Source organism: Watersipora subatra, chromosome 9 (assembly GCF_963576615.1).
Source record: "Watersipora subatra chromosome 9, tzWatSuba1.1, whole genome shotgun sequence".
Taxonomy (NCBI): domain Eukaryota; kingdom Metazoa; phylum Bryozoa; class Gymnolaemata; order Cheilostomatida; family Watersiporidae; genus Watersipora; species Watersipora subatra.
This window is the reverse complement of record NC_088716.1, coordinates 40618189-40639657: the sequence shown is the minus strand read 5'-3', so window position 1 is coordinate 40639657 and position 21469 is coordinate 40618189. Positions and strand designations below refer to the sequence as shown.

At 36.8% G+C, this 21469-nt stretch overlaps 1 protein-coding gene across 1 annotated transcript in view; it reads left to right on the top strand.

Moving 5' to 3' along the window:
* The window catches only part of LOC137404283 (uncharacterized), a 97207-nt gene that overhangs the window by 54645 nt on the left and 21093 nt on the right, over nt 1–21469 (top strand). The window contains exons 8-11 of the mRNA XM_068090467.1: nt 4208–4278; nt 8481–8669; nt 12782–12901; nt 17646–18308. Of these exons, the coding sequence (XP_067946568.1) occupies nt 4208–4278; nt 8481–8669; nt 12782–12901; nt 17646–18308 (1043 nt within the window). The remainder of the gene's footprint in view (nt 1–4207; nt 4279–8480; nt 8670–12781; nt 12902–17645; nt 18309–21469) is intronic.

The following is a 21469-nucleotide window of genomic DNA, read 5'->3' as shown; positions in this document are numbered from 1 at the left end:
CACAAACTCACGATGTATGTCAAAATTTCCTTGTTTTATTTGTTTTCTATTTTTTATTGATAACCACTTTAGTTGGATATTGACAAAAAATCTTACCCATTGAAGACTATTTTTAGGCTTCCTATTTGATTTCCATTAGACAAAAATATTGTAATAGCACTCTTATTGTTTTCAGCAATTTTAAAACACTTGAAAAAAGTTTGATTTTAATATATTTAGCTGGTGAGATTCAAGCATGGACATGCGCAGATCCTAAAGACTGGATGTGCCCTAACTAGGTCTACATTGATGCTTATATTGGTATCAAAAATTAATCAGTTTGGTCGTGGTTTCAGAAGGAAAATTTTCACTATCACAAATTTGTTTGTTTTGACTAGAATTATGCCAGTATAACTCGTAACAACTCATTCAGTTCAAACTAACCTGTCAATATGCCTATCTAACTAGTAAACCACTTGTACGCTGCAGCCTCGCTCAGAGCCAAGTTACGCGTGTAAAATATAAGGGTGTTCAACACATTTTTACGTCATATAGATTTATATTTAGATTAGAATTACTATTCCGAGGTTTATGGTTAGGACTGTTTTGAGAAGAGTTGAAGTACTAAATCTATATTTGTATCAAGTTCCGGTTTTTAACCTGAAGGGATAGGCAAAATGTTTCCATGTCTGAAACATTTCAGCAATGTTTTGATGTTTACGAGATTTTACTCTTCATTCATAATTTTGTGCATATTATATCCTGCTCTGGTTTACACAACTGTCATGTCCGCTTCCGTTTAACTAATTTCATTTTTCGAAATCATTGAAGCCTATCCTCCTGCCGAGGTGATGCACTCTTATTTCACAATTGCCTGGTCAAGTGATCTGATTAGATATTGTAACATCACATCTGTGAAACCGTTTGAAATTGTGGGTGGAAAGCTTTTACAACTGTCCAAACTGTCTATCATAGCCTTACGAAGGGCTAGTCATCAGTTTCTATATAGTTTGTTTTTATTTGGGAGTTGACTAATGCAATGCTATTAAAATAGAAATGATTATAAAACAATGACTATAGCAGTGCCTTTTGACTCAGTGGAAGTTTGCAATCTATTCTTTGAATAAATTGCCAGTCATCATTTCCTATGTAAATACTTAAATTTGTCATCCCAGCTACTGAAGTGTCTCATTTCTTTTTCTTTCAGGGCTGCCTTTTTATCTGTTATCATTATTCATATATATTTTATCAGAGTGTTGAATCATTTTCTCTGAAATATGTAGGCTATTATGTAAATTGTGTTTTCTCTTTGGTTATCACCAGGAAGCCGAGGATATGCTTGTGAGAACGCTATTGCTACTTACTCATGTTTGTAAAGTGTCCGACGTCTTGAAATATTGACTCTTGTTTCCATCTTGTGACTTCCCAAGGTCTAATGCATATTTTTTGATTGAAGACTATTTTATTTTTATATTTTTGCTTGTAAAGACATTTGAGTTTAGACTTTTAGTTCAGTTTCAAATGTTTCATAAATAGTTTCTGTCCTTTTTAAATAAAGTCAAAGAGCACAAACTAATCAGGTCTGTTAAATTTCATTCATACAAACTAGAAAAAATAATTTATTTTTTATCAGTTCACTGCTAAAATATTTTTTATTGTATGCATATTAGTTCCCCGTTATAATTTGCCAATTTTGACTTCCGTAATCTACACGAAAAACTGGTATTATATGAGTGTGACGTAAAAAATTTCAATTGAAAGAATTTTTAAAGAATGTGGCAGTCAAAGTTGCCTATTGAGTTTTAAACTGTCAGATGGTTGATCGACGCCTCGTGATAAACAAGTTAATAACGAGTCGGATAAGTTTCAGATCAATATACACATTTGCTAAGTTTCAGTCGATATGATTATGTCGATACACCGCTACTCAACAGGTTGTCAGTGTAACAATATATACTTATGTGTATATTAATTGCGGTGAAGCAATACCCCTAACAGTGTCCAAAATGTGTCGCAGTGGACATCTTAACCTTTACTACCACCATGGCTGATGTTTGTACTTGCGACATCCAGATTATCTGAATATGCCCAAAAACTGCCAAGATTTTTGTCAAATGTCCGCTGTTTATGCAAAAAAAGCTTGGTCCGCATTCCTTTCATTATTTTATCTGTATTCTTATTGGTCATTATTATGTTATGGTTTGTATTTTCACTGTTAATTATATTTATTTTATAGGATTCTTATTGTTCTTAGTAATGAAGTAATATTTACATATTTATTAAGTTGTAGCGATAATAGGAGTTTTAAAATGTTGATTGACTTAGAAATGTGATGTACTCGATCTAACTACGAAATCATAATGATATAAGAAAACCGAGTAGCCGCTGTAGTCGGGTGTAAATATTCTCAAGCAGAAATGGCATGAATGAAAACTCTACCAGGGTACTCTTATTCCAGCGTGAGGTGCCTATGACATTGATAATGTACTCTTCACGCTTAATGCCCTACATCTGGCTGCGGTAAACCGCTCATTCTTACAAATAGTTTTTGCTTGTTCTAGTATAAATATGTAACCTAATAGCCTTTTAAACAGTAAAACTAGCGAATTTTAATGACTCTAATATGGTTTTGATAGTATGTTAGGTGTATGATTACTGATTAGGTTCTGTTTTCAATTGCGTACAATTAGGTATCACAAATTAGGTAAACCCTAACCATTGTATTTCTAACTCACCGAAATTATGAAGTGGTTAAAAATACAATGTAACCACAGGCATGACTCATAGGAGAGTGGAAAACTCCAGAAAATTGGAAACAACGATACTTAATGCGGTTCACACATACAGCTCTTCCTTTCATTGTTAGTTTCTGTTTTGTTTTATAGTCATTGTTGCGGTTGTAAAAACAATATATATTATATCTTGTTTTTAATAATATATATTGTTAAAAACATATATATTGTATATTATATATATTATATATATGTAGGATATATATAATATATATACACATAATACTGTATATTTTATTTGCAATCTACAGATTAATTTTTGTATTAATTTGTATATATTAATTTATATTCAAACAACAATTGATTTCCTTTTTACCAACACAGTAGTACATGCCATTTAACTGTCTGATTTTAGTTGGTTTTAGCTGTGTATCATCAACAGGAAGTTTATGGTGTCTTTGCACAAATATGATTACGTGAGCTCTTGATGCGCCTCTAGGTGTAAAGAGAGCTCTTGATGCACCTGTAGGTGTAAAGAGAGCTCTTGATGCACCTGTAGGTGTAAAGAGAGCTCTTGATGCGCCTGTAGGTGTAAAGAGAGCTCTTGATGCACCTGTAGGTGTAAAGAGAGCTCTTGATGCACCTGTAGGTGTAAAGAGAGCTCTTGATGCACCTGTAGGTGTAAAGAGAGCTCTTGATGCACCTGTAGGTGTAAAGAGAGCTCTTGATGCACCTGTAGGTGTAAAGAGAGCTCTTGATGCACCTGTAGGTGTAAAGAGGAGAACTTCCTTCAACTAAAGAAAAGAAAGAGTTAGTTCAATTGAGAAAAATTGTTTGTTTTTGCTAGTACAACTTTTTTCGCTATTAACACTCTTCAGCCAGAAGCTTTGGTATTCTTTTGAAATTAAGTTTAAACAGAATTTTCACTCGGGGCTGTGTAAATCGAAGGTATATATCGCTGTAAGGTAATGTTGAATTGAGGTGTTCATTTCGTATAAATGCGTCATTTAAAAAGTAATTGGTGGCATTAGAAGGCTTTTTATAATAAACTGTCGAGGGCAGAAAACTAACGGTTTAGCTCTATAGTACATGAGCTATTTAATATATTGTTTCAAAGATCATACGACATCCACAACATCATACGACATTCGTACAATATTCATACGATATTCTTATTATATTTATACGATATTTGTATGACATCCAGAAACTAAAAGATTTAATGTACTTAGTATATTAAAATTATTTTAAAAATGTGATTTGACTTGAAAAATTAAAAACCTGGATCAAAGTATCTGACTAATAATATTATCTCGTTGAAACTTGTAGATGGTAAAACAGGATAATGCTCTACTTTGCTTCAAGCTATCTGACATTACTAGCAATATTCATGCCTGGAGACATCAAGATATGCTAGGACCTTTTTAGGTGGTGCAAAGTTTAAGATAGGTGGGTGTGTTGATAAGAGACACCTATCCTTTGATGACTTGTTGTAGAAAAGGAGTCGAAGCATGTATAAGTTCCTCGGCATCGTACACGAGATCGACTTGAGCCAGCCTTTCCAACGGTAAGATCTCAAGCTAGATGTCTTCACTGATTCAGAAATGATAGTATTTGATTGCAAGTTATTCACATATCAAGGGTGGAGTTACTTGAGAAAATCGAATCATCGATTGCTCTATAGATATTGACTGCGTTGCGACACAGTTGTCGGTGTGAATGGAACACTTAGGTGATTACTGGAGAGATAAAATTGTGGCCTCACCTCCTTGAGCACACTTGTCTTATCATATCTGGGAGGTAATTGCTCGAAGACTTTGTCTCAATCTACGAGGGTAGACGCAGGTTTGTGAAGGTATCGCCGACCTTTTGGTTTGCATGGAGAGATAGGCAAGGTTGTTTTTCGCTTCATGGTTTAGTAAGGAATAGTCATTAGATGTGTGGTAATCCCTGACTGCAGCCTTGAGCCTCTCTGACGTGATGGATCACTGTCTGCCTTCTGTTTATCAGCTTTCAATGCTTACCTTAAGGATTATGCAGGGTGCTGGCTACTGCTGAGTTGCATTTATAATTGAAAGTACATTCTGCAAAGGATCGGAAAACTCCAAGAATCTTTATTGCCTGGCGGTACTTTTGCAATGCCTTGGTATTTAATCATTACCAAATTAAGGTCTTTTTTATATTTGTTAACAATTTGGTTGGCTGCCTTTGGGTCTGTGTATCACTTTCCGTCATTGTGCGGTTTGTCAGATGAATTTTCTTTTGTTCAGAGCAATTTGTCAGCAGAGAGAGTGAGAGGTTTGAGATTTTCGCAAAGTTAGCTGTGGACTTCTCTTGCCCCGAGCGCATCAACTAACTGCATCTATTTAAACTGATGCGAACATTCGTAATTGAGTGAACTATACTACTGCTTAGAATATTTTTTAATGGTTGCTCCTTTATTGAGAGTGGAGGCAACTTCAAATTCTATAACTTCTGCAACTCTGAAGCAAATTTCCATGTTTTTAAAGCTACATTTTTGGTGTTTTGGACTCAGTTGTTTGAGATTAATGGAAATGCTGTTTTACCCCAGACCTGCTCTCAAGGTACTTGGTTTTGTATCCTAACCCAGTTTTCTGATATTCTCAATATGCGCTCTCTCAGACCCTTGAACCTGTTGTCTGTTATGTCTCACTGTACAAAGACTCTCGTGCCCTTGACTCTGCTTTCCGATGTGTCTCAATCTACAGGCTTTTGCAACTTGACCTAGTTTACTTTGGTTCCAATGCCACACGCTCTTGTTTCTCTGGCCCAGTTTTTTGTTTCTAAACTTGATCCAGTTTATCGTTGCCACTATCAGCGAAAATGCTAGACCAGATGATTTTGTTGCAAAACTAGAAATTTTGACTGTAAGCCACAACTGTAGGTTATATATTGCTGCAACCCTTTCTGTCATCGAACATTTCACAAGGATTCTCTCTCCGTTGCCTGGCTAATATTGGAATGGCGCCTTTTTCATTGCGTATTCCTTAGTTGGCATCAGGCCAACTCACTCCTTAACCATTGCTTGCGAAATATTCTATTTGCAAACGTGATAGCTCACAAGCTCACTTATCATGTTATTGCCTATTGATAATACAAAGTTAGAGCCTGGTAACTGGATCAAAGTCATGCGCACGATTTAGTCATGATCTTGGCCTTTGGAACAGGTTTCGGGTGCCCTTCAAAAGCATCGTTTATCGTAAGAATTGTAGGCTACATTATTAATCTGTACCTCGATCCTTACTGTTTACACATACCCTGTTTCTGATGGCTTCGCACTGCAATGCCTACATTATGTAGCTTATTAACTTTACTCTTAGAGGTTATGGTTTGCAGGCATGTGTTGTACCCTGTTTATCGACCTTATTTTCATGCCCCTCCTTGTTGTTGCCTGCTTCTAATTATTCATCAGACAGGTTTTCTTTGGATATTCGCCAGTCTAATTGAATATTGAATTGTGTAAATGCAAATTTTGCGACAAATTCTGTCTCTGCTGAAAAGAACGACGGTCCCGCAAGTCTTGCGAAACCTGTCCTCTGGCATGACTCGCTAGGTCATGCCCTTCTTGTGCGCAAGCGGGAGCATTGTGAGACCATTGCATGGAACTGCAAGATAACTGGCTGCTTCTCTGCGCAAGACTAGTGCTTGCAGGTGTCGTGAATGTAAAAACAGCTGCAGCGTGCATCAGTTTAAGCCGGAGGGTTAAACATGAATGATTACAAGCCTATTTGGATTATAATTGCAATTATCTTTCACACTTTATGCAGCCAAATAATATATAGCCTATTACGTATGAGTTATCGTACCTCTGTTAGGTATGAGTTTGAGAGAAAGGTTTTTGAACAGCTAAAGGTTATGCGTTGCCATACTCTGTAAAAATTTATGTTCTTAAAGGTTTAAAGTCAATGACAAGTATTCATCCATCTCTTTGAAAGTCGTCTCTTTGTCACTGCCATGTGCAGTGTGTTATCGCTTGCTAGCGCTTTGAAAGTCGTCTCTTTGTCACTGCCATGTGCAGTGTGTTATCGCTTGCTAGCGCTTTGAATGTCCTAAGTTATGCTATGAACCTGCGCATGCTCCTGAATGTGGATCTGAACATGTAAAATGTTTGTCCCTGTTCATTCTTGAACCCTTCAGTTGAACTCTTGAACCCTTCAGTTGGCCGGTTTTTTCTGTTGCCTTCTATTTTGCTCAGTTCTTCCCATCTGTTTGTATCCATACCCAGCTGTTCATTGGCCTCACCATCTCCCTTGTTCTCTTTTCTCACTCCTGGCAACTACCTCTTACTCTTTTACATTCCTTTCTTCTCATACCAATATTTTTTATTGTCACTCTTGATTGTTTCTTTTCCATTCCCTACCCTCTCCTAACCCCTCTCTTTGCACGCTAACCCCTCTCCTAACCCCCCTCTTTTCCATTCCCTACCCTCTCCTAACCCCCCTCTTTTCCATTCCCTACCCTCTCCTAACCCCCCTCTTGGCACGCTAACGCGTCTCTTTCGCTCTCTCTTGCGTGCACATTTCGTTTAACGAGTGCTTTTACATTAGAATAACTGTTCAAATGGCTTTTAGCCTCAGCTTTCTTTATTCGTCATGCTTGGAACCAAGGCTTCTTGACACTACTCTCTATATCTCATTACTTTTGGTCAACACGTTTTTTCATATCCTGGAGCGTTCTCTCACCAACCCGTTTGTTATGAGTTGTTGTTTTTTTGGGGCATGTATGTGAACATTCTATAAATCACAAGTCAAAAATTGGTGCTTAGCCCCATCTGTACGTCAAGTAGTACATGTGAGAAGAGTGGGAAAGCGAGCAGTAATAATTCTTTTAATTATGCTAAATGGCAGATTACAGTACTTACATCTTAATCGTAAGAGCTACCGTGATTAATAATTTGTATTTCTTTTTTCATGGTTCTAAAACAAGATTGAAAAAAAAACATTATTTCCTTCTTTGACACATCCATAAACTGCAGGATTAAAGACTAAACAAGAGCCTGCAGGGATTTATTGTATTGCTCTAAGAGCTTGTAATACCAGCGGTTAAAGAAGAAAATCAGTTGCTTAACAACAATGAATGATAAAACCTCGGCCGATGTGCGATGATAAGTTGCGTAAATGGCCTTTCTACCAGTAAAAAAACACAAATCAATTCTTTAGCATTCGTAAGCTGATCACTTAACATTCCAACTAATTGATTTTCAGTATTCATCAAGTTGCTATAAAATGGCACTCTTCTACAAACAGTTTTCTGCTCTTCTACTAGTTTTTCCATAGAATAAAAGGGAAGAACACTTTAGCTTTATCTTCTATGTCTATAATTTGCTTCTACCCTTTTCTACTCAAATTTCTATGAACATGTTGCAGCTCATTGCTAGAGTCTAATGATTGCTATAGTCTAACCATTCAAACGGGTGTTAGCATGGACTCTTTTGATCGTCATGCTTGCAAATTCATGGTTAGACTTGATCAAGGCTTTGTACCCATGTCCGCTATGCCTCTTACTTTTGGCCTAAATATTTTGTAAGACACTGGAGTTCTCCCGCGAGCTTGCTTGCTATTAAGAATAGTGCTTCTTCAACAGTTATATGAATGTTCTATAAACCTAGGGTCCAAAATTAGTGCTTGGTCCTATGCAAGATAATTAGAGGGCCATTCTCGAAGTTGACGACATTATCTTGTTTTGTTTGTGTCTTCCAACATGGACTTCCTCTGAGATATTCATGTAGAAACAATGTAACTGTTTTAGAGGCATATTAGAGGAATGTGTCAAGCACTATCTGGCAGAGACGGAGCTCTTACGCAGCAGGGGTATCAAACACAACAAGCTCGACGAGGTCTGGAGACGTTGTGCTGCCTGCTTTAAATGGACTCAGGTCACTCAGCCCCTCGAGGAGGGCAAGGAGGCATGTTGCTCCAACTTTAACATACTCATCAGGTTGGCTTGTGTTCTCTATACTATCAATACTAGTAGTGACCTACTTCGTCAAAAATATTGTAATACATAATTAATCAGCAAGAAATTCTACATGAGCCGATGCCATAAGAGCTACAAATGGGTTGCAGAATAATCTCGGACAGTTTTCCGACTTTTTTCGCTCTTACTGCGAGTAGCAAGTCGAGTATGTTTTGAGTCGGATGAGTTATCGATATTATTACAGTGCCACGTCATTTTCCTAGTTGTGAAGTTTTGAGTCGGATGAGTTATCGATATTATTACAGTGCCACGTCATTTTCCTAGTTGTGAAGTTTTCAGTCGGATGAGTTATCGATATTATTACAGCGCCATGTCATTTTCCTAGTTGTGAAGTTTTGAGTCGGATGAGTTATCGATATTATTACAGTGCCACGTCATTTTCCTAGTTGTGAAGTTTTGAGTCGAATGAGTTATCGATATTATTACAGTGCCACGTCATTTTCCTAGTTGTGAAGTTTTGAGTCGGATGAGTTATCGATATTATTACAGCGCCACGTCATTTTCCTAGTTGTGAAGTTTTGAGTCGGATGAGTTATCGATATTATTACAGTGCCACGTCATTTTCCTAGTTGTGAAGTTTTGAGTCGGATGAGTTATCGATATTATTACAGCGCCACGTCATTTTCCTAGTTGTGAAGTTTTGAGTCGGATGAGTTATCGATATTATTACAGCGCCACGTCATTTTCCTAGTTGTGAAGTTTTGAGTCGGATGAGTTATCGATATTATTACAGTGCCACGTCATTTTCCTAGTTGTGAAGTTTTGAGTCGGATGAGTTATCGATATTATTACAGTGCCACGTCATTTTCCTAGTTGTGAAATATCTAATACCGAGAGTTGCGTGAAGCAAAAAATAACCATCCAGCAAATTCGCTCGTTGTTCCCTGATTAAAAGTTCCCTGAATTGAGAATGCAATAGAAGTGTCTTTTCACATTTCAGGATGTTCCTCAGTTTAGTACTGCCCGGAAATTTGTGATAGAGCGATGGATGTTGCAGTTAACTCATTGCATACCATGAGCCGTGTAGTGCGGCTTGAGTTATCTTCATACAAAAGTGTACAATTGTATTCTGATTAGTGAGTAGTTGATAAATTAGCCTATCATATCTATCCTATCATATTTATCTGCGTGCGTTGAGTCAATAAAAAATAAGTTTACAGCTGACGCTTAGTTTCGCTTTGCAATATATTTATTGCAATTTCTTCTTCGTTCTTCTCTCAATTTTTGATCAATGGACTTCTGATGATTATCTATCGAACAATAATACTTTCGGAGTGATCGTATTATTTTTAGCGGTAATAATTATGCCGTAAGCTATAATAATATTGATAACTTGTCCGACTCGAAACATGCTCAACTGGTTACTCGGGGTAGTAGCGAAAGGGGCCGGAAGTGTCCGAGCCCCGTCTGCAACACATTTGTAGCACTTTTTATGACATCAGCAGATGTAAAATCTTATGCAGACTAAGTTAGTATCAAAATATTTTTCATAGACCGTGTGGCTCAAAAGTTATGGCAATTTATATGCACACTTGTGAAATATTAAGTTCTACCGAGTATTTAATTGTTTCAGTAAAAAATTAATTTAGCAGCAAAAGAGTTAATATGTAGATATTACCGCTTGAATGTGGCTTTCTGCCTTTGAACACTGAGCTTTCGTGCCACAATGGCTCACAATTCATTAGTTCACCACTGCTTTCTACTTTGCAATAACTTGTCTTTGGCACGCAATCTCGCTCATCCATTTGAGGAGTCTCTACGTAAATCATCGAGGCTTTCGCTCTGTTCCAAAGCACACCAGTGGATTTATCTGTATTGTGCAAGACGAAGACTTTGACCAGGAAAATATGAATCATACGAACAGAACCCAAGATGATAAACAAGAAAATCCCTTCACTCTGGCTACTTACGTTGACCAGTTGAAAGTAGTTCTTCACTCTACTAACCCTCATATTGACCGAGTGAATGTACCATTCACTCCTTTGGCTACTCGTGTTCAACAGCTAAAAAACTTGCTTGACAATGTTCATGACGAAAATGAAAGATCTTTTTGATGTAGTAATTTTTGTTCATAAACATTTTTGAACTCTTGACCTCTTGACCATTCTTCCAAACCTTTCCAACAATTTAGTTCCATTCCAACAATTTAGTTGGACTTGGTATTATTTTACTGTGTGATAATCTTACTAAACTCGTGACTGCTTATTGCAAAGCCTCTCATCGCAGAAAGACTTTTATTGCAGCTTTCAATTGCATGAGTGCCACAACGTGGGTCGTCTGTTATCCTGTATTTCTCAAATTCTGATTGTGTTGGTCTGTGACTGGTGCAGGCCATTCACGGATGTCAGTTGTGTCCAGAACCTTCCCTGACATCCGGTATGTGTCCGTTAAATCAAAATTGGTTTGTTTATCTCATGTCACCCGAACAGCGTCACCAGGTGCTCTGTGGTACTCGTGACATAACTGGCTCTGATTTCCTTTACGGTCCATTTAGACTGGCATCTCTCATGGTTACCCTTGACCGTGGCTGTCCTTGCGTTTGTAATAATCATACTTCACAAAAAATGCAACTTATCAGATGCAACTCAGGCAGATTTGTGATCACGACAACACAAAGAGTCATCGGCCCTCTGTTCTTTTCAGTGTGTAGACATTGCGCTACCGGCGCCTCATACTTTTGGATAGAATGAAATTGCGCCGGCTTACCGGCTTTTGAGACAAACTATAAATGGCCTGCTGCAGGATATGCCTTCATTTTTTCATCATTCAGTATTTATTTGTGAGCCACAGGCGCGCGGGCGACCATCAATTCTTATAAGTGTTTACGTAATGTTTAAAATAGTTAAGGCACAGGGTCTGCGGTTAAAGGAATTAGAAGGCTGTACGGTTGGAGGTGTTAGCATGCTGATTGGTCGCAATTAATGATCTCTTAATAATGATGATTAATGGCGTCCAATGGCCGCCCAGCTTATGTTTAACGAACCCAGCGATTATTTCATCCATCTTTAAACGTCGGAACTATGATTTGCAAGATCTTTCCGAAAGTGTCCTGGCAATTTTTGCATCGAGACGGTTAGTTTGTCATTGCTCAATCACTTTGGTTCTGCGGGTTAAACCTACTGTTTGAATTCATCATTTCCCACGCTCTTGGCTTGGATAACTTGGTAAGCCATAATATGGTAATGTCAAAGAACGATCTTGTTATTATTCATGCAGAATATTCGGTTTTGCTGGGCATTTCGACGTCGAGCAAAGATTTGGAGGTTTGACAGCTTTGTTCACTTGTCATCGGAACTTCATGGCCTACACGTCAGTTTGTCGACCCGCTGCTATCTGTCCATAAAGCCCGTTGTAATGCAATACAGTTGTCAGTGTATTTGTGGATGAGCGGAAAACATATGAATCGCTGATAATAAGCTGAAAAACATGAATCGCTGATGTGTAAGACTAATAAAATTCATCAGATATGCTGTTGTGCGTTGATTGTTTTGATGTAGTCATCGCTGGATGTCATACACACTCTTTTGCATAACTTACATCTCACCTTGCTAGTAATGTTACATATTTTGCGGTTTATTTAATGTTGTTAATCCGTTGATAAATGTAGAGAGACAACCTCTGGAGTAAACCAGGTGGCCGAGTAGAATGTTTAAGCTTTGCTGTTTGCTTTCGTAGCACGAGTCTGGGCACTTTGTACTGTTGCTGGTGCCCATAGCTTTTATGTGCCCAAATCTAGACCGACAACCGAGATCTTGCTCATCAGCTTTAGTAGTAGTCAAACTTCCTACCCTAGCATTCCATTACTAGCATTTTTTCTGCTTGTGACAGCTTTCATGCGACTTGTACCACCGTTTGAGTTCACTGTAGAGTTGTCTCCTTTTTTACAGCTTATTGTTAGCACAACTCCAATATTCCAGCATCTGTAGGATACATCTGAAACTTATTTCTCTAAAAATTATGATATTGCAATTTTTGTAGATTGTGTGACCAATTTTAATTATTGTAAACACTTTGTTTGTTCGCTCTATAATGTCATGACCCTTGGCAAAAACTTGATCTTGTGTTCTCAATAGCTGTGAAGACGATGCTGGGGAACTGCTGCCAGGTGTTGGCTCCAACAAACTGCCGCCAACTCCAGCCACTGCGAGAAAGAGAAAACGGTCGATCATCGACAAAGGGACACCAAGTGCCAGGTGTGACTATTTGTACCAGCTCTAACTTTACCTTGATTTAAAATCTATTTTAAATCTATATATTTACAAAAATTTAAAATCTATTAGAGGTATTTAAAATCTATATAAAACAAGATGTTTATGATTATTAGGGTATTTTTGGAATGAATGTGGACATTTTTTAACTGGCTGTTCTCATTTACCTTTTTTATTTTCTATTGACAACTCTCGAAACTTGAAAATTTATATTTGCTCATTCGTTATAAGTTATACTTTACGTTTTTGAAAGTCTTTTTTCACACCTTTGTGAGAAGACTATTAGTCTAGCTAACTTCTTCATGAGGTAATTCCTTGGAACAAGCATCTCTGAAGTAAATCAAGGTATCCCATACCAGCTTGAAAAATAAAAGTTATAATTATACTCATCGCTGCGGCGGAAAACGATAAAGCGAAGCTTTACTAGAACATCACAGTGAATGCCATTAATCCTGTTATTTTACTCTTTTTAAATAGAGCTACAACTGCTTATATATATGTATTTTATTTTTCAAAACCTTTTTTAATTTTTAGTTCTCTATTTTAATGGCAATGTCATATTTGATACTAAATATTGCAATTGTATGGTCAGTTCAAGTGAACCTTATAGAAAGTTTAGCTTCTCTTCTTCCATTCTTCTTAGAGTAATAGTAATTATTATTCCTAGTTTGAATTACAGATTAATTGTAGCAATACTGGAAATTTATCTGATGTTTTTAGATGTAGAGCAGATAAATTAATGCCAACCACATGAAGTGTACGCTTAAAACATTATATCTGGAGTTGTGTTTTCCTTGTTTTCTTAGAGGGGACAACTCTCAATTGGTTTAGCATAACATGATTGTTAAATTTGCCACAAAAATATAGTTGTTAGTTTATTACTTTTTAACTTTATATTGATAACTTGAAGTTCTGTGAATAAATACACTGTTGTGTGGATAGACTGTTTTCTTAGTGCTGTGCTGCCGGTGATAAAGGCAGCTGTAAAAACTGCCTAGTTGCAGACTGCCTACTAGAACATAGTCTGAAGTTATACTTCAAACATATATAACATAGTCTTATGCCATGTTTGCTCATGCACGGTGTTTTGACTACACAAATACTGTTGCAAGAACTGTTTCTTTGGAATCTTTGGCATGGTTCCCACGAAAGGCTTGTTGCGACACCCTTGTTAATGGTTTATTACGACATGACACCACTTACAACGCTTACCGTTTAAGATTGCTTGCCCTAAATTATCTCTATTGGCTCTAAATCCTTCTCCGAGAGTATTAGATATTAGAAGATGGAGACATTGTGGCTTGATCAAAGCCTTCATTTTCTTACGCTTAGTGATCATTTGAGATGTGTACTTATTCTAATCTGATCAACATTTTTGTTCCAAATTTTTTATTATGCGATACACTCGTGATATACATACACTCGAGCCTTTACTTAGGATTTTCAGCTCTTTTTACGAGATTTCACTACAGATTTTATTACAGATTTTACAATTTTCCTCTCAGCTGACGAATTTTCCAACGTGTGGTAGGAAATTCGAACTAATATTTGATCCAACACCAAAGGAATTTTCCTCCTATTACACAAACAGATTACAATTTTCTTAGTGATATGAAGAGGTTGATGAACATTAAAATGGAATGAAAACTAAAATTAAAATTGTATAGAAATATAAAGAGAATAGAAATATATAATTAAGTTATACAGCATATCCCTGAACTATGCGTCGCTACGCTTGCACATTTGCTCTCGTGTGTACAAAGTACAAGGTATTAGCAAAGCAAAAATAAAAACCCTTGGTCATTGATATTTAGTTCATTACTTTAGTTTTTACGCATGATTTAATTTTTTCGTATAAATTTTTACATTGATTGATATATATTTGAGATATATTGATTGATATAGTGAAATTGTTTTGATGCTATGTGATTACGGAGTTCTCATAGGTTTTTGTTTTAAAACCAGTTGAACCAATTACTGTGTATAACGACATTTGCTTCAATATTTGATTATTTAAACATACACGTACTTGTACAAAGTAAGTCTCTGAATAAACTTTCTTGATATGTTGAATGTTGATTTGATTTCTGTAGTTTTTAATACTTTCTTGCCGACAGCTCATTAAGTCTCAGAATTTCTCTCATACTCACTAACTAAACTCTCTCACAGTATATTTGTACTTGTACAAAAACCTAAAACGTAACTATCGTAATTATACACAGCATGATATAATCATCCGCATGCGTACTTATTACTTTGTGACCATTGTTGAAAGATAACATTTGCGCTCAATAAAAAATGTATCAAAAAGTTATCAGAGGCCGTTTTATTTTCACGGATGAATATAATCTTCATGTCAGAGTTATTGGTCAATAATAGCATTCTAAGAATTATTGTTAATAATGTGAAATATGTGATGTCTTTACGCGTTGTCAATTAGATGCAGCCTGTGTAGTTATGACATCATGAAATGAGCTAAAGAGGTGATGAGGAATGTCTCTATATCGACTAATGTGTCATTATTGTGAGAGCTCTTAAAGGTTTATTGTAGCTTTTAGAACCAGGAATTTCAAGATTTTTGAGTGACAGATTTTTCAGACATCCATTCATTAAAGGATTAATGCGGAATATGTGTTTTTAATTTACTGGTGTCATTTGGTAAGACCGCCGCTAGCTGCAGGTGGAGAGGTCTTACGGATAGAGAAGATGTCTTCTTTCACATCATCTCTTCGTCACTGCTAATAACTGAAATTAGGTCAATCACCTTCAGACAAATCTCACTAAAATGTTAAGTTGCGGTATTTTTATTTTGGTTGACCTCCTTTTATTGATTCCATAACGTTTCACCGCAAGTATTCATGCACGCTAAAGTAGTAACTGTAAGAGCCAAAATCATGGATTGCGACATTTCAAAAATGTGTTGTTTTATTTTGTTTTTTTATTTTTTCATTTGTGAAAATTATTTATTTGAAATATCTCATCATCGTACTTACATATTTCTTTGTGATGCTGCAAATACGTTTAACAACATTCGGATTGATATTTTAGGAGCGACTGTCTTCCCTGAATAATATATAGGCCTATAGGAAATTGTGCTTAAAGATCGAACGGTCTATAAAGATGTTCCGATTAAAATTTTTATAATTTTGTACCTTATTTTTCTGCTCAGTTTTTTTCCAAACATCTTTAGAAATGCTCCAGTGCATCTTTCAAAATGATGCTCACTATTATCCATTTCAACTCAATGATATAAAAATCAACAATTCCCATATATGTAAACTCTGTTGTGTAATGCAGTGTCAGTAGGTGTACATGTCATTATTTAAAAATACAGTCAAACATGGATAACTCGTCCACGGATAGCTCGAACACATGGTTAATTCGAACGGTTTCTTTGGTCCGTTCCCACGTAATGATAAATTGCTATAGATAACTCAAACTCAACACTGTTAATTCGAACTGTTTTTTTGCCCAACGGCTACCGAAACGGTTGTTATCGCTTTAGAAAATCACTTTATTCAAAGTCATAGAGGTAAACCTCATCTTTTCGTAATTCATAAGCGTTGTTATTATCACCATCGGCAAAATAATTTTGTCAACGACTTTTCTAAAGGTTTGGTCAAATTTGATTTATACTGCTATACGATTAATAGCACGGGCTTGCCGGGTCACGCGCGCAAGGATTTTCGCCACGCACATACAAAACAAAAACAGCATGTTGTTTTGTATGTGCGTGGCGAAAATCCTTGAGTGCGTGACCCGGCTAGCCCGTGACGAATAGTTTTCCGACGTTGATTCCGTGTTGAATCAACGTCGGAATGTTGAATGTTTAAAACATCTTAAAAATTGTTTTTATTAAACGTATACGTTGTCTTAGCTAAAAAACTATTCATCGTTTGACCTAAACACAGAATACGTGTATACATTCAATAAGTATCCATTCAAAAAGCGTGAGTGATATACAATGTACCGTTAAACCTCGTAAAACTTTTAATTGAACTGCCTCGGAGTGTTGCTCTTAACGAATCCCAGGTAAAGTAAGGGATTTTTCTTTGGTAACTTTTTCTTGAAGTTGCATAAACTTCAAGAAAAATCGGCAAAATTGATCGAGGGTAAAACGCTCAAAAGAAAAAGATGTCGTTTCTTTTGAGCATTTCAACAACGATCAAGTTTTGCCAATGTCAATCTAAAAAACATCCTGGCAATAACATCACCTCAAACAATGAACCAATCTCAAGTGATAGAAAAATCTCTATACTTTTTGATAAAAACATTTTAAACTTTACATTAGAAGCATTTAATTTGAAACAAGCCATTTGTGCTTTTGATTTATATTATAGTTTGCATATGTACATGTATCTACTAATAAATAAGTAAATACATGGACTTGTGACAGTGCTCTGATAACTTGAACGCTCTGATAATTCGAACACTTTTGCTCGGTCCCGTGAAGTTCGAGTTATCCATGTTTGACTGTATATTATTTTAGGTTGTTAACTAAATATTAATAGTTGTGATTACAATGATAGTAGATGGCACTGCATTAAAATTGTCTGCGATGTAAATTTTACCCTTTTACAAGCAGGACAAATAGCATTTTTAACACTTCTATGCCAGCTAGGTAAAATTGTCATGTGATTTTGTTGTTTTTATGTATACGTAATGGAATTATAAAGGTTATTATTTATTTTGTGAGTTTTCATGCTTGAGGATTGTTTGTCATTTGTAGATCTATTTCTGAAGTTCATCCTTTCGACGTAACATCTGACCAGTCAGACGCAGATGATGCCAACGCATCTATTCCTCGCAAATTGCTAAGCAAGCGATCCAAGGTTGCCATACTCGAGGGCAATGCAGAGGAATCTGACGAGCAGGCAATGATTGAGATGCATGCTAAAGAAAAATCCAAATCGCCTGTCAAGTCCAAGTCACCTGTAAAGTCCAAATCACCTTCCAAATCAAAGTTACCTGCTGTTTCCAAGTCACCCGCTGTTTCCAAGTCACCCGCTGTTTCCAAGTCACCCGCTGTTTCCAAGTCACCTGTTGTTTCCAAGTCACCTGCTAAATCAAAATCCATTCAAAAGAACTTGACCATGTCACCTTCTCCGGCACCATCTCGAGGTTCTTCTGTGTTCGAATTTAATTCAGCGAGTGATGCGGAGCAAGTGCCTGATAGTTTATCAGAGGATGCCATGAGTGCCATTTTACCAGCACCGGCTTCTAAACGCAGCACTAGTTTAGATATGACCGGAGATACTACCTTGCTCAGCTTGGGTGCTCAACAAAATGGAGATGGTCCACCAACTCCCCTTAAAGCTGATGACTATTATTCGTTATCGGACGATGAAGATCCTAAGGCTATGGAGGTTAAGAGACTCAAATCTGAACTAAGGTAGGTGATTTGCATGGAGAAATTGTAGCTGTGAATAATTTTAATATATAAAAATTTTTTTTATAACTTCTAAGCTTGACAAATTAAAATACAGAGAAGAGAAAAAAATTATTTAAATGGAAGAAAATGGTAGCTATCACCCTTCAAGCCTGGTTCACATGTATTGGACTGCTTTATGTACTGCTCTCTTCAACTTCCTGTTTTATCGCAATTTCATTGCTTGACCAGTCACATGGAACACGAAAAACCACATTTACAAAGTCTCGTTTGTCAGAGGTTGACAAATAGTGTGTATGTGAAGTCATGCACACTTTGTGAAGTTGGTTTACAGAGGAAACAGGAAGCACTTGCGCTCAAAAAGGCACGCTGTAGGAAAATTGACTCACGGCGCATAGCGAGTAGTTTGCATGAATCCTGGGGCAGTTTAGGTGAAGCATCGTTATAGGAAAGTTTAGCACAACGAAAGCAAGTGAGGCTTCTACTCTTTGCCATTAGAGCCATTCGTTCGCTTGAACTACTGATAGCCTTGAACTACTGATAGCCTTGAACTACTGATAGCACGAGATCTTTATGGGCCACTCACATGTCTCTTGTACGGTGTTGGAAATTGTATCATGCTTTCTGGCTTTAAAAACCGGTCCAATTGTAAGTTTTACTCGTATTTAATTATTTTTATGCTGGTCTAACCTTTGGTTAACTTTACATGACAAAATATTTTTGAATGATGCCTCGAGAGGTGAATGTCTATAGATTGCTAGTAACATCAGTAGTCCAATCGTAACACAATATTTGTTTATTGAACACTTTGCCATCTTTGTACTCGATCAGCATTGTGCAGTGACATTTTATGCCATCAAAATTGTGATATTTACATGTATGTTGCCGGGAGAAATATCACAATTATTTTTCATGCAAATACCTTCAAGCTAACTTTATACACGTGTGCATATGGCTACTGATACACTAGTCTCCTACCAAAGATGGGAGTTTCAGTACTCATCATCAGATCTTCTCTGTTCCAAGTAGCACACTCCTCCGCAGCTTACTTTTATTCTGGGTTGCTGGAAATTGGCTAAGCCACATCTGATGGGTAGGTTTCACTGCACCCAATGTTTCTATGACCACTGGTATAACGGATGTTCTGTTGTTTTAGCATCTTTTTATCTCTTCTCGTAACGGTTTGTATTTTTTCACTTCCTTTTCCGTGATGCTGATTATTTGGAACCATCGATTTTCTTTATCCATTACCACAATGTTGGACTGGTTGGCCGACACATTTTTACCTAGTTAGCCGCTAAACTTCCAGATTATCTTAACCTGATCGTGACTGCATCTGCACCTATACACTGCAACTGTCACATTGTTGTTATTCGTGTGGTGTAGACAGGCTGCCAGCTGCTCGCATCCTTTTGCAATCTGCGTTGGGAGTCATCAATATAGAGATACATCTGTACATGGAGCTGTCTGTTAGGCAGCGCCCTTTATTAAGCAGTCAGGAGTATTGGTTTAATATTTACCATTTGATCACAATAGGTCAGCCACAGGTATGTTTTTCTGAGATCCCCAACCTTTGACACCTGCTGATGGTACAAGCCATGAAGAAACTTAGGTACCTTTTGAAATCATCATCTCTATCTGTGAATGGTGTCCGCGCATCAACATTATGATGGAATTCTGTTAGCAAATTATTCAAGCCGTCCCATTGAGGCAGTGTGAGATCTTGGATTTTGTTTTTGACTTCTCATGACTTCTTTCACACGTTATGAAGACCCCCTTCATCCCCCCATCCTCAATTTATGCTACTCTGACATAATCAAGTTGTAGGCCTGCTTGGCTTGGATAGGAAAGCCTCGGGCATGGTTGGTAACTTTTTAGTCACTGTAGCTGCTTCCTTGATGGCATCCATTGTCCACTTTATGATGCTAGCCTGGTAACTCAACAGTTATGAGATTAGAGTTGATAGCCTTGACCTTATTTTTTAATAAATCAGCATCTCAGGATCTGTAGAATTTGCTTTTTGTTGATAGACTCCGAGTTATTGTTTGTACTACTCTGTGTAATGCCCAATCCTTTTTTATATCACAAATAGTACTTGTGGGCAATATGAGGCCACCTGTCTTGACCATATGGCCATTTTTCAGAATTGACCTACCATGCTTTTCAATGCCAACCGTCATTGCAATGCCCTAGTAAAAGACTTCGAAGATGAATTAATGAGTCCATATACCTTTTTTTTAAATTAAACACAAGTGAAAACTGAAATCAAAATTGTGGTAAATGAGGTCTTACCTTCACCGCTAAGATGCTTGATTGTTAACAGTCCGTTTTTATATGTTAGCTGTATGCCAACTCATCAACATAAAGGAAATGTTAAACAAAACTTTGATTTTGGCTTCGCATTCAACACAAAACTTCCATAAATAATCAGTCAGTGTTTCAGTATTTAAATTAACAAGGAGACATGGTTTTTTTTCTTTGTTGCTACTGCCAATTCTTTTGTTTTATGTAAACTGTTATTTGTATTAAGTATGACTCATCACAAATATTAACATTCTCCACATCAAAAGTGCTAGTTTGGTTACACAACCTTATTAGCCAATGCGCAATCAGCACAGGGTGTTGTTGAACAATAATGGTTTCATGAAATCCATCGAAATAAAATATTATTCACTGGATGCATTGCACATTGTAGCCAACAAAAGTGATGTTTTTGGCTTCAGTGCGAGCCAAAACCAAACAGTGTTGTCTATATCCAGGTCTTGTAGAAATGAAACAGTAACATTGGTTACTGACAGTAGCCCCATGTCTTTTATGGTACTACGCTGTTAGCTCTTTGCGCCCAGGAGTATTAATGATATACATGCATTAGATTTTTAAGTTAATGATTTTCTAAACAACATGTGATTTTTGTCACGTATCTGTCATAATTGCGAGAAAAAGTTAATGAACTTGTTTTAAAGTATGGCTATTTTGCTTAATAATTAAACTTGCACCATTTATAAATTCTCTATAGACATACATCACATAAACTTACATGACCCGAATTGAAGAATGCAGACTGATTGTTCATTCAACCATTTTACAAATAAATAACATATTGCTATTTTTCAATATTTTACGCACTGGACCCATTTTTAATTATTAATTATCTGTTTTCTTCT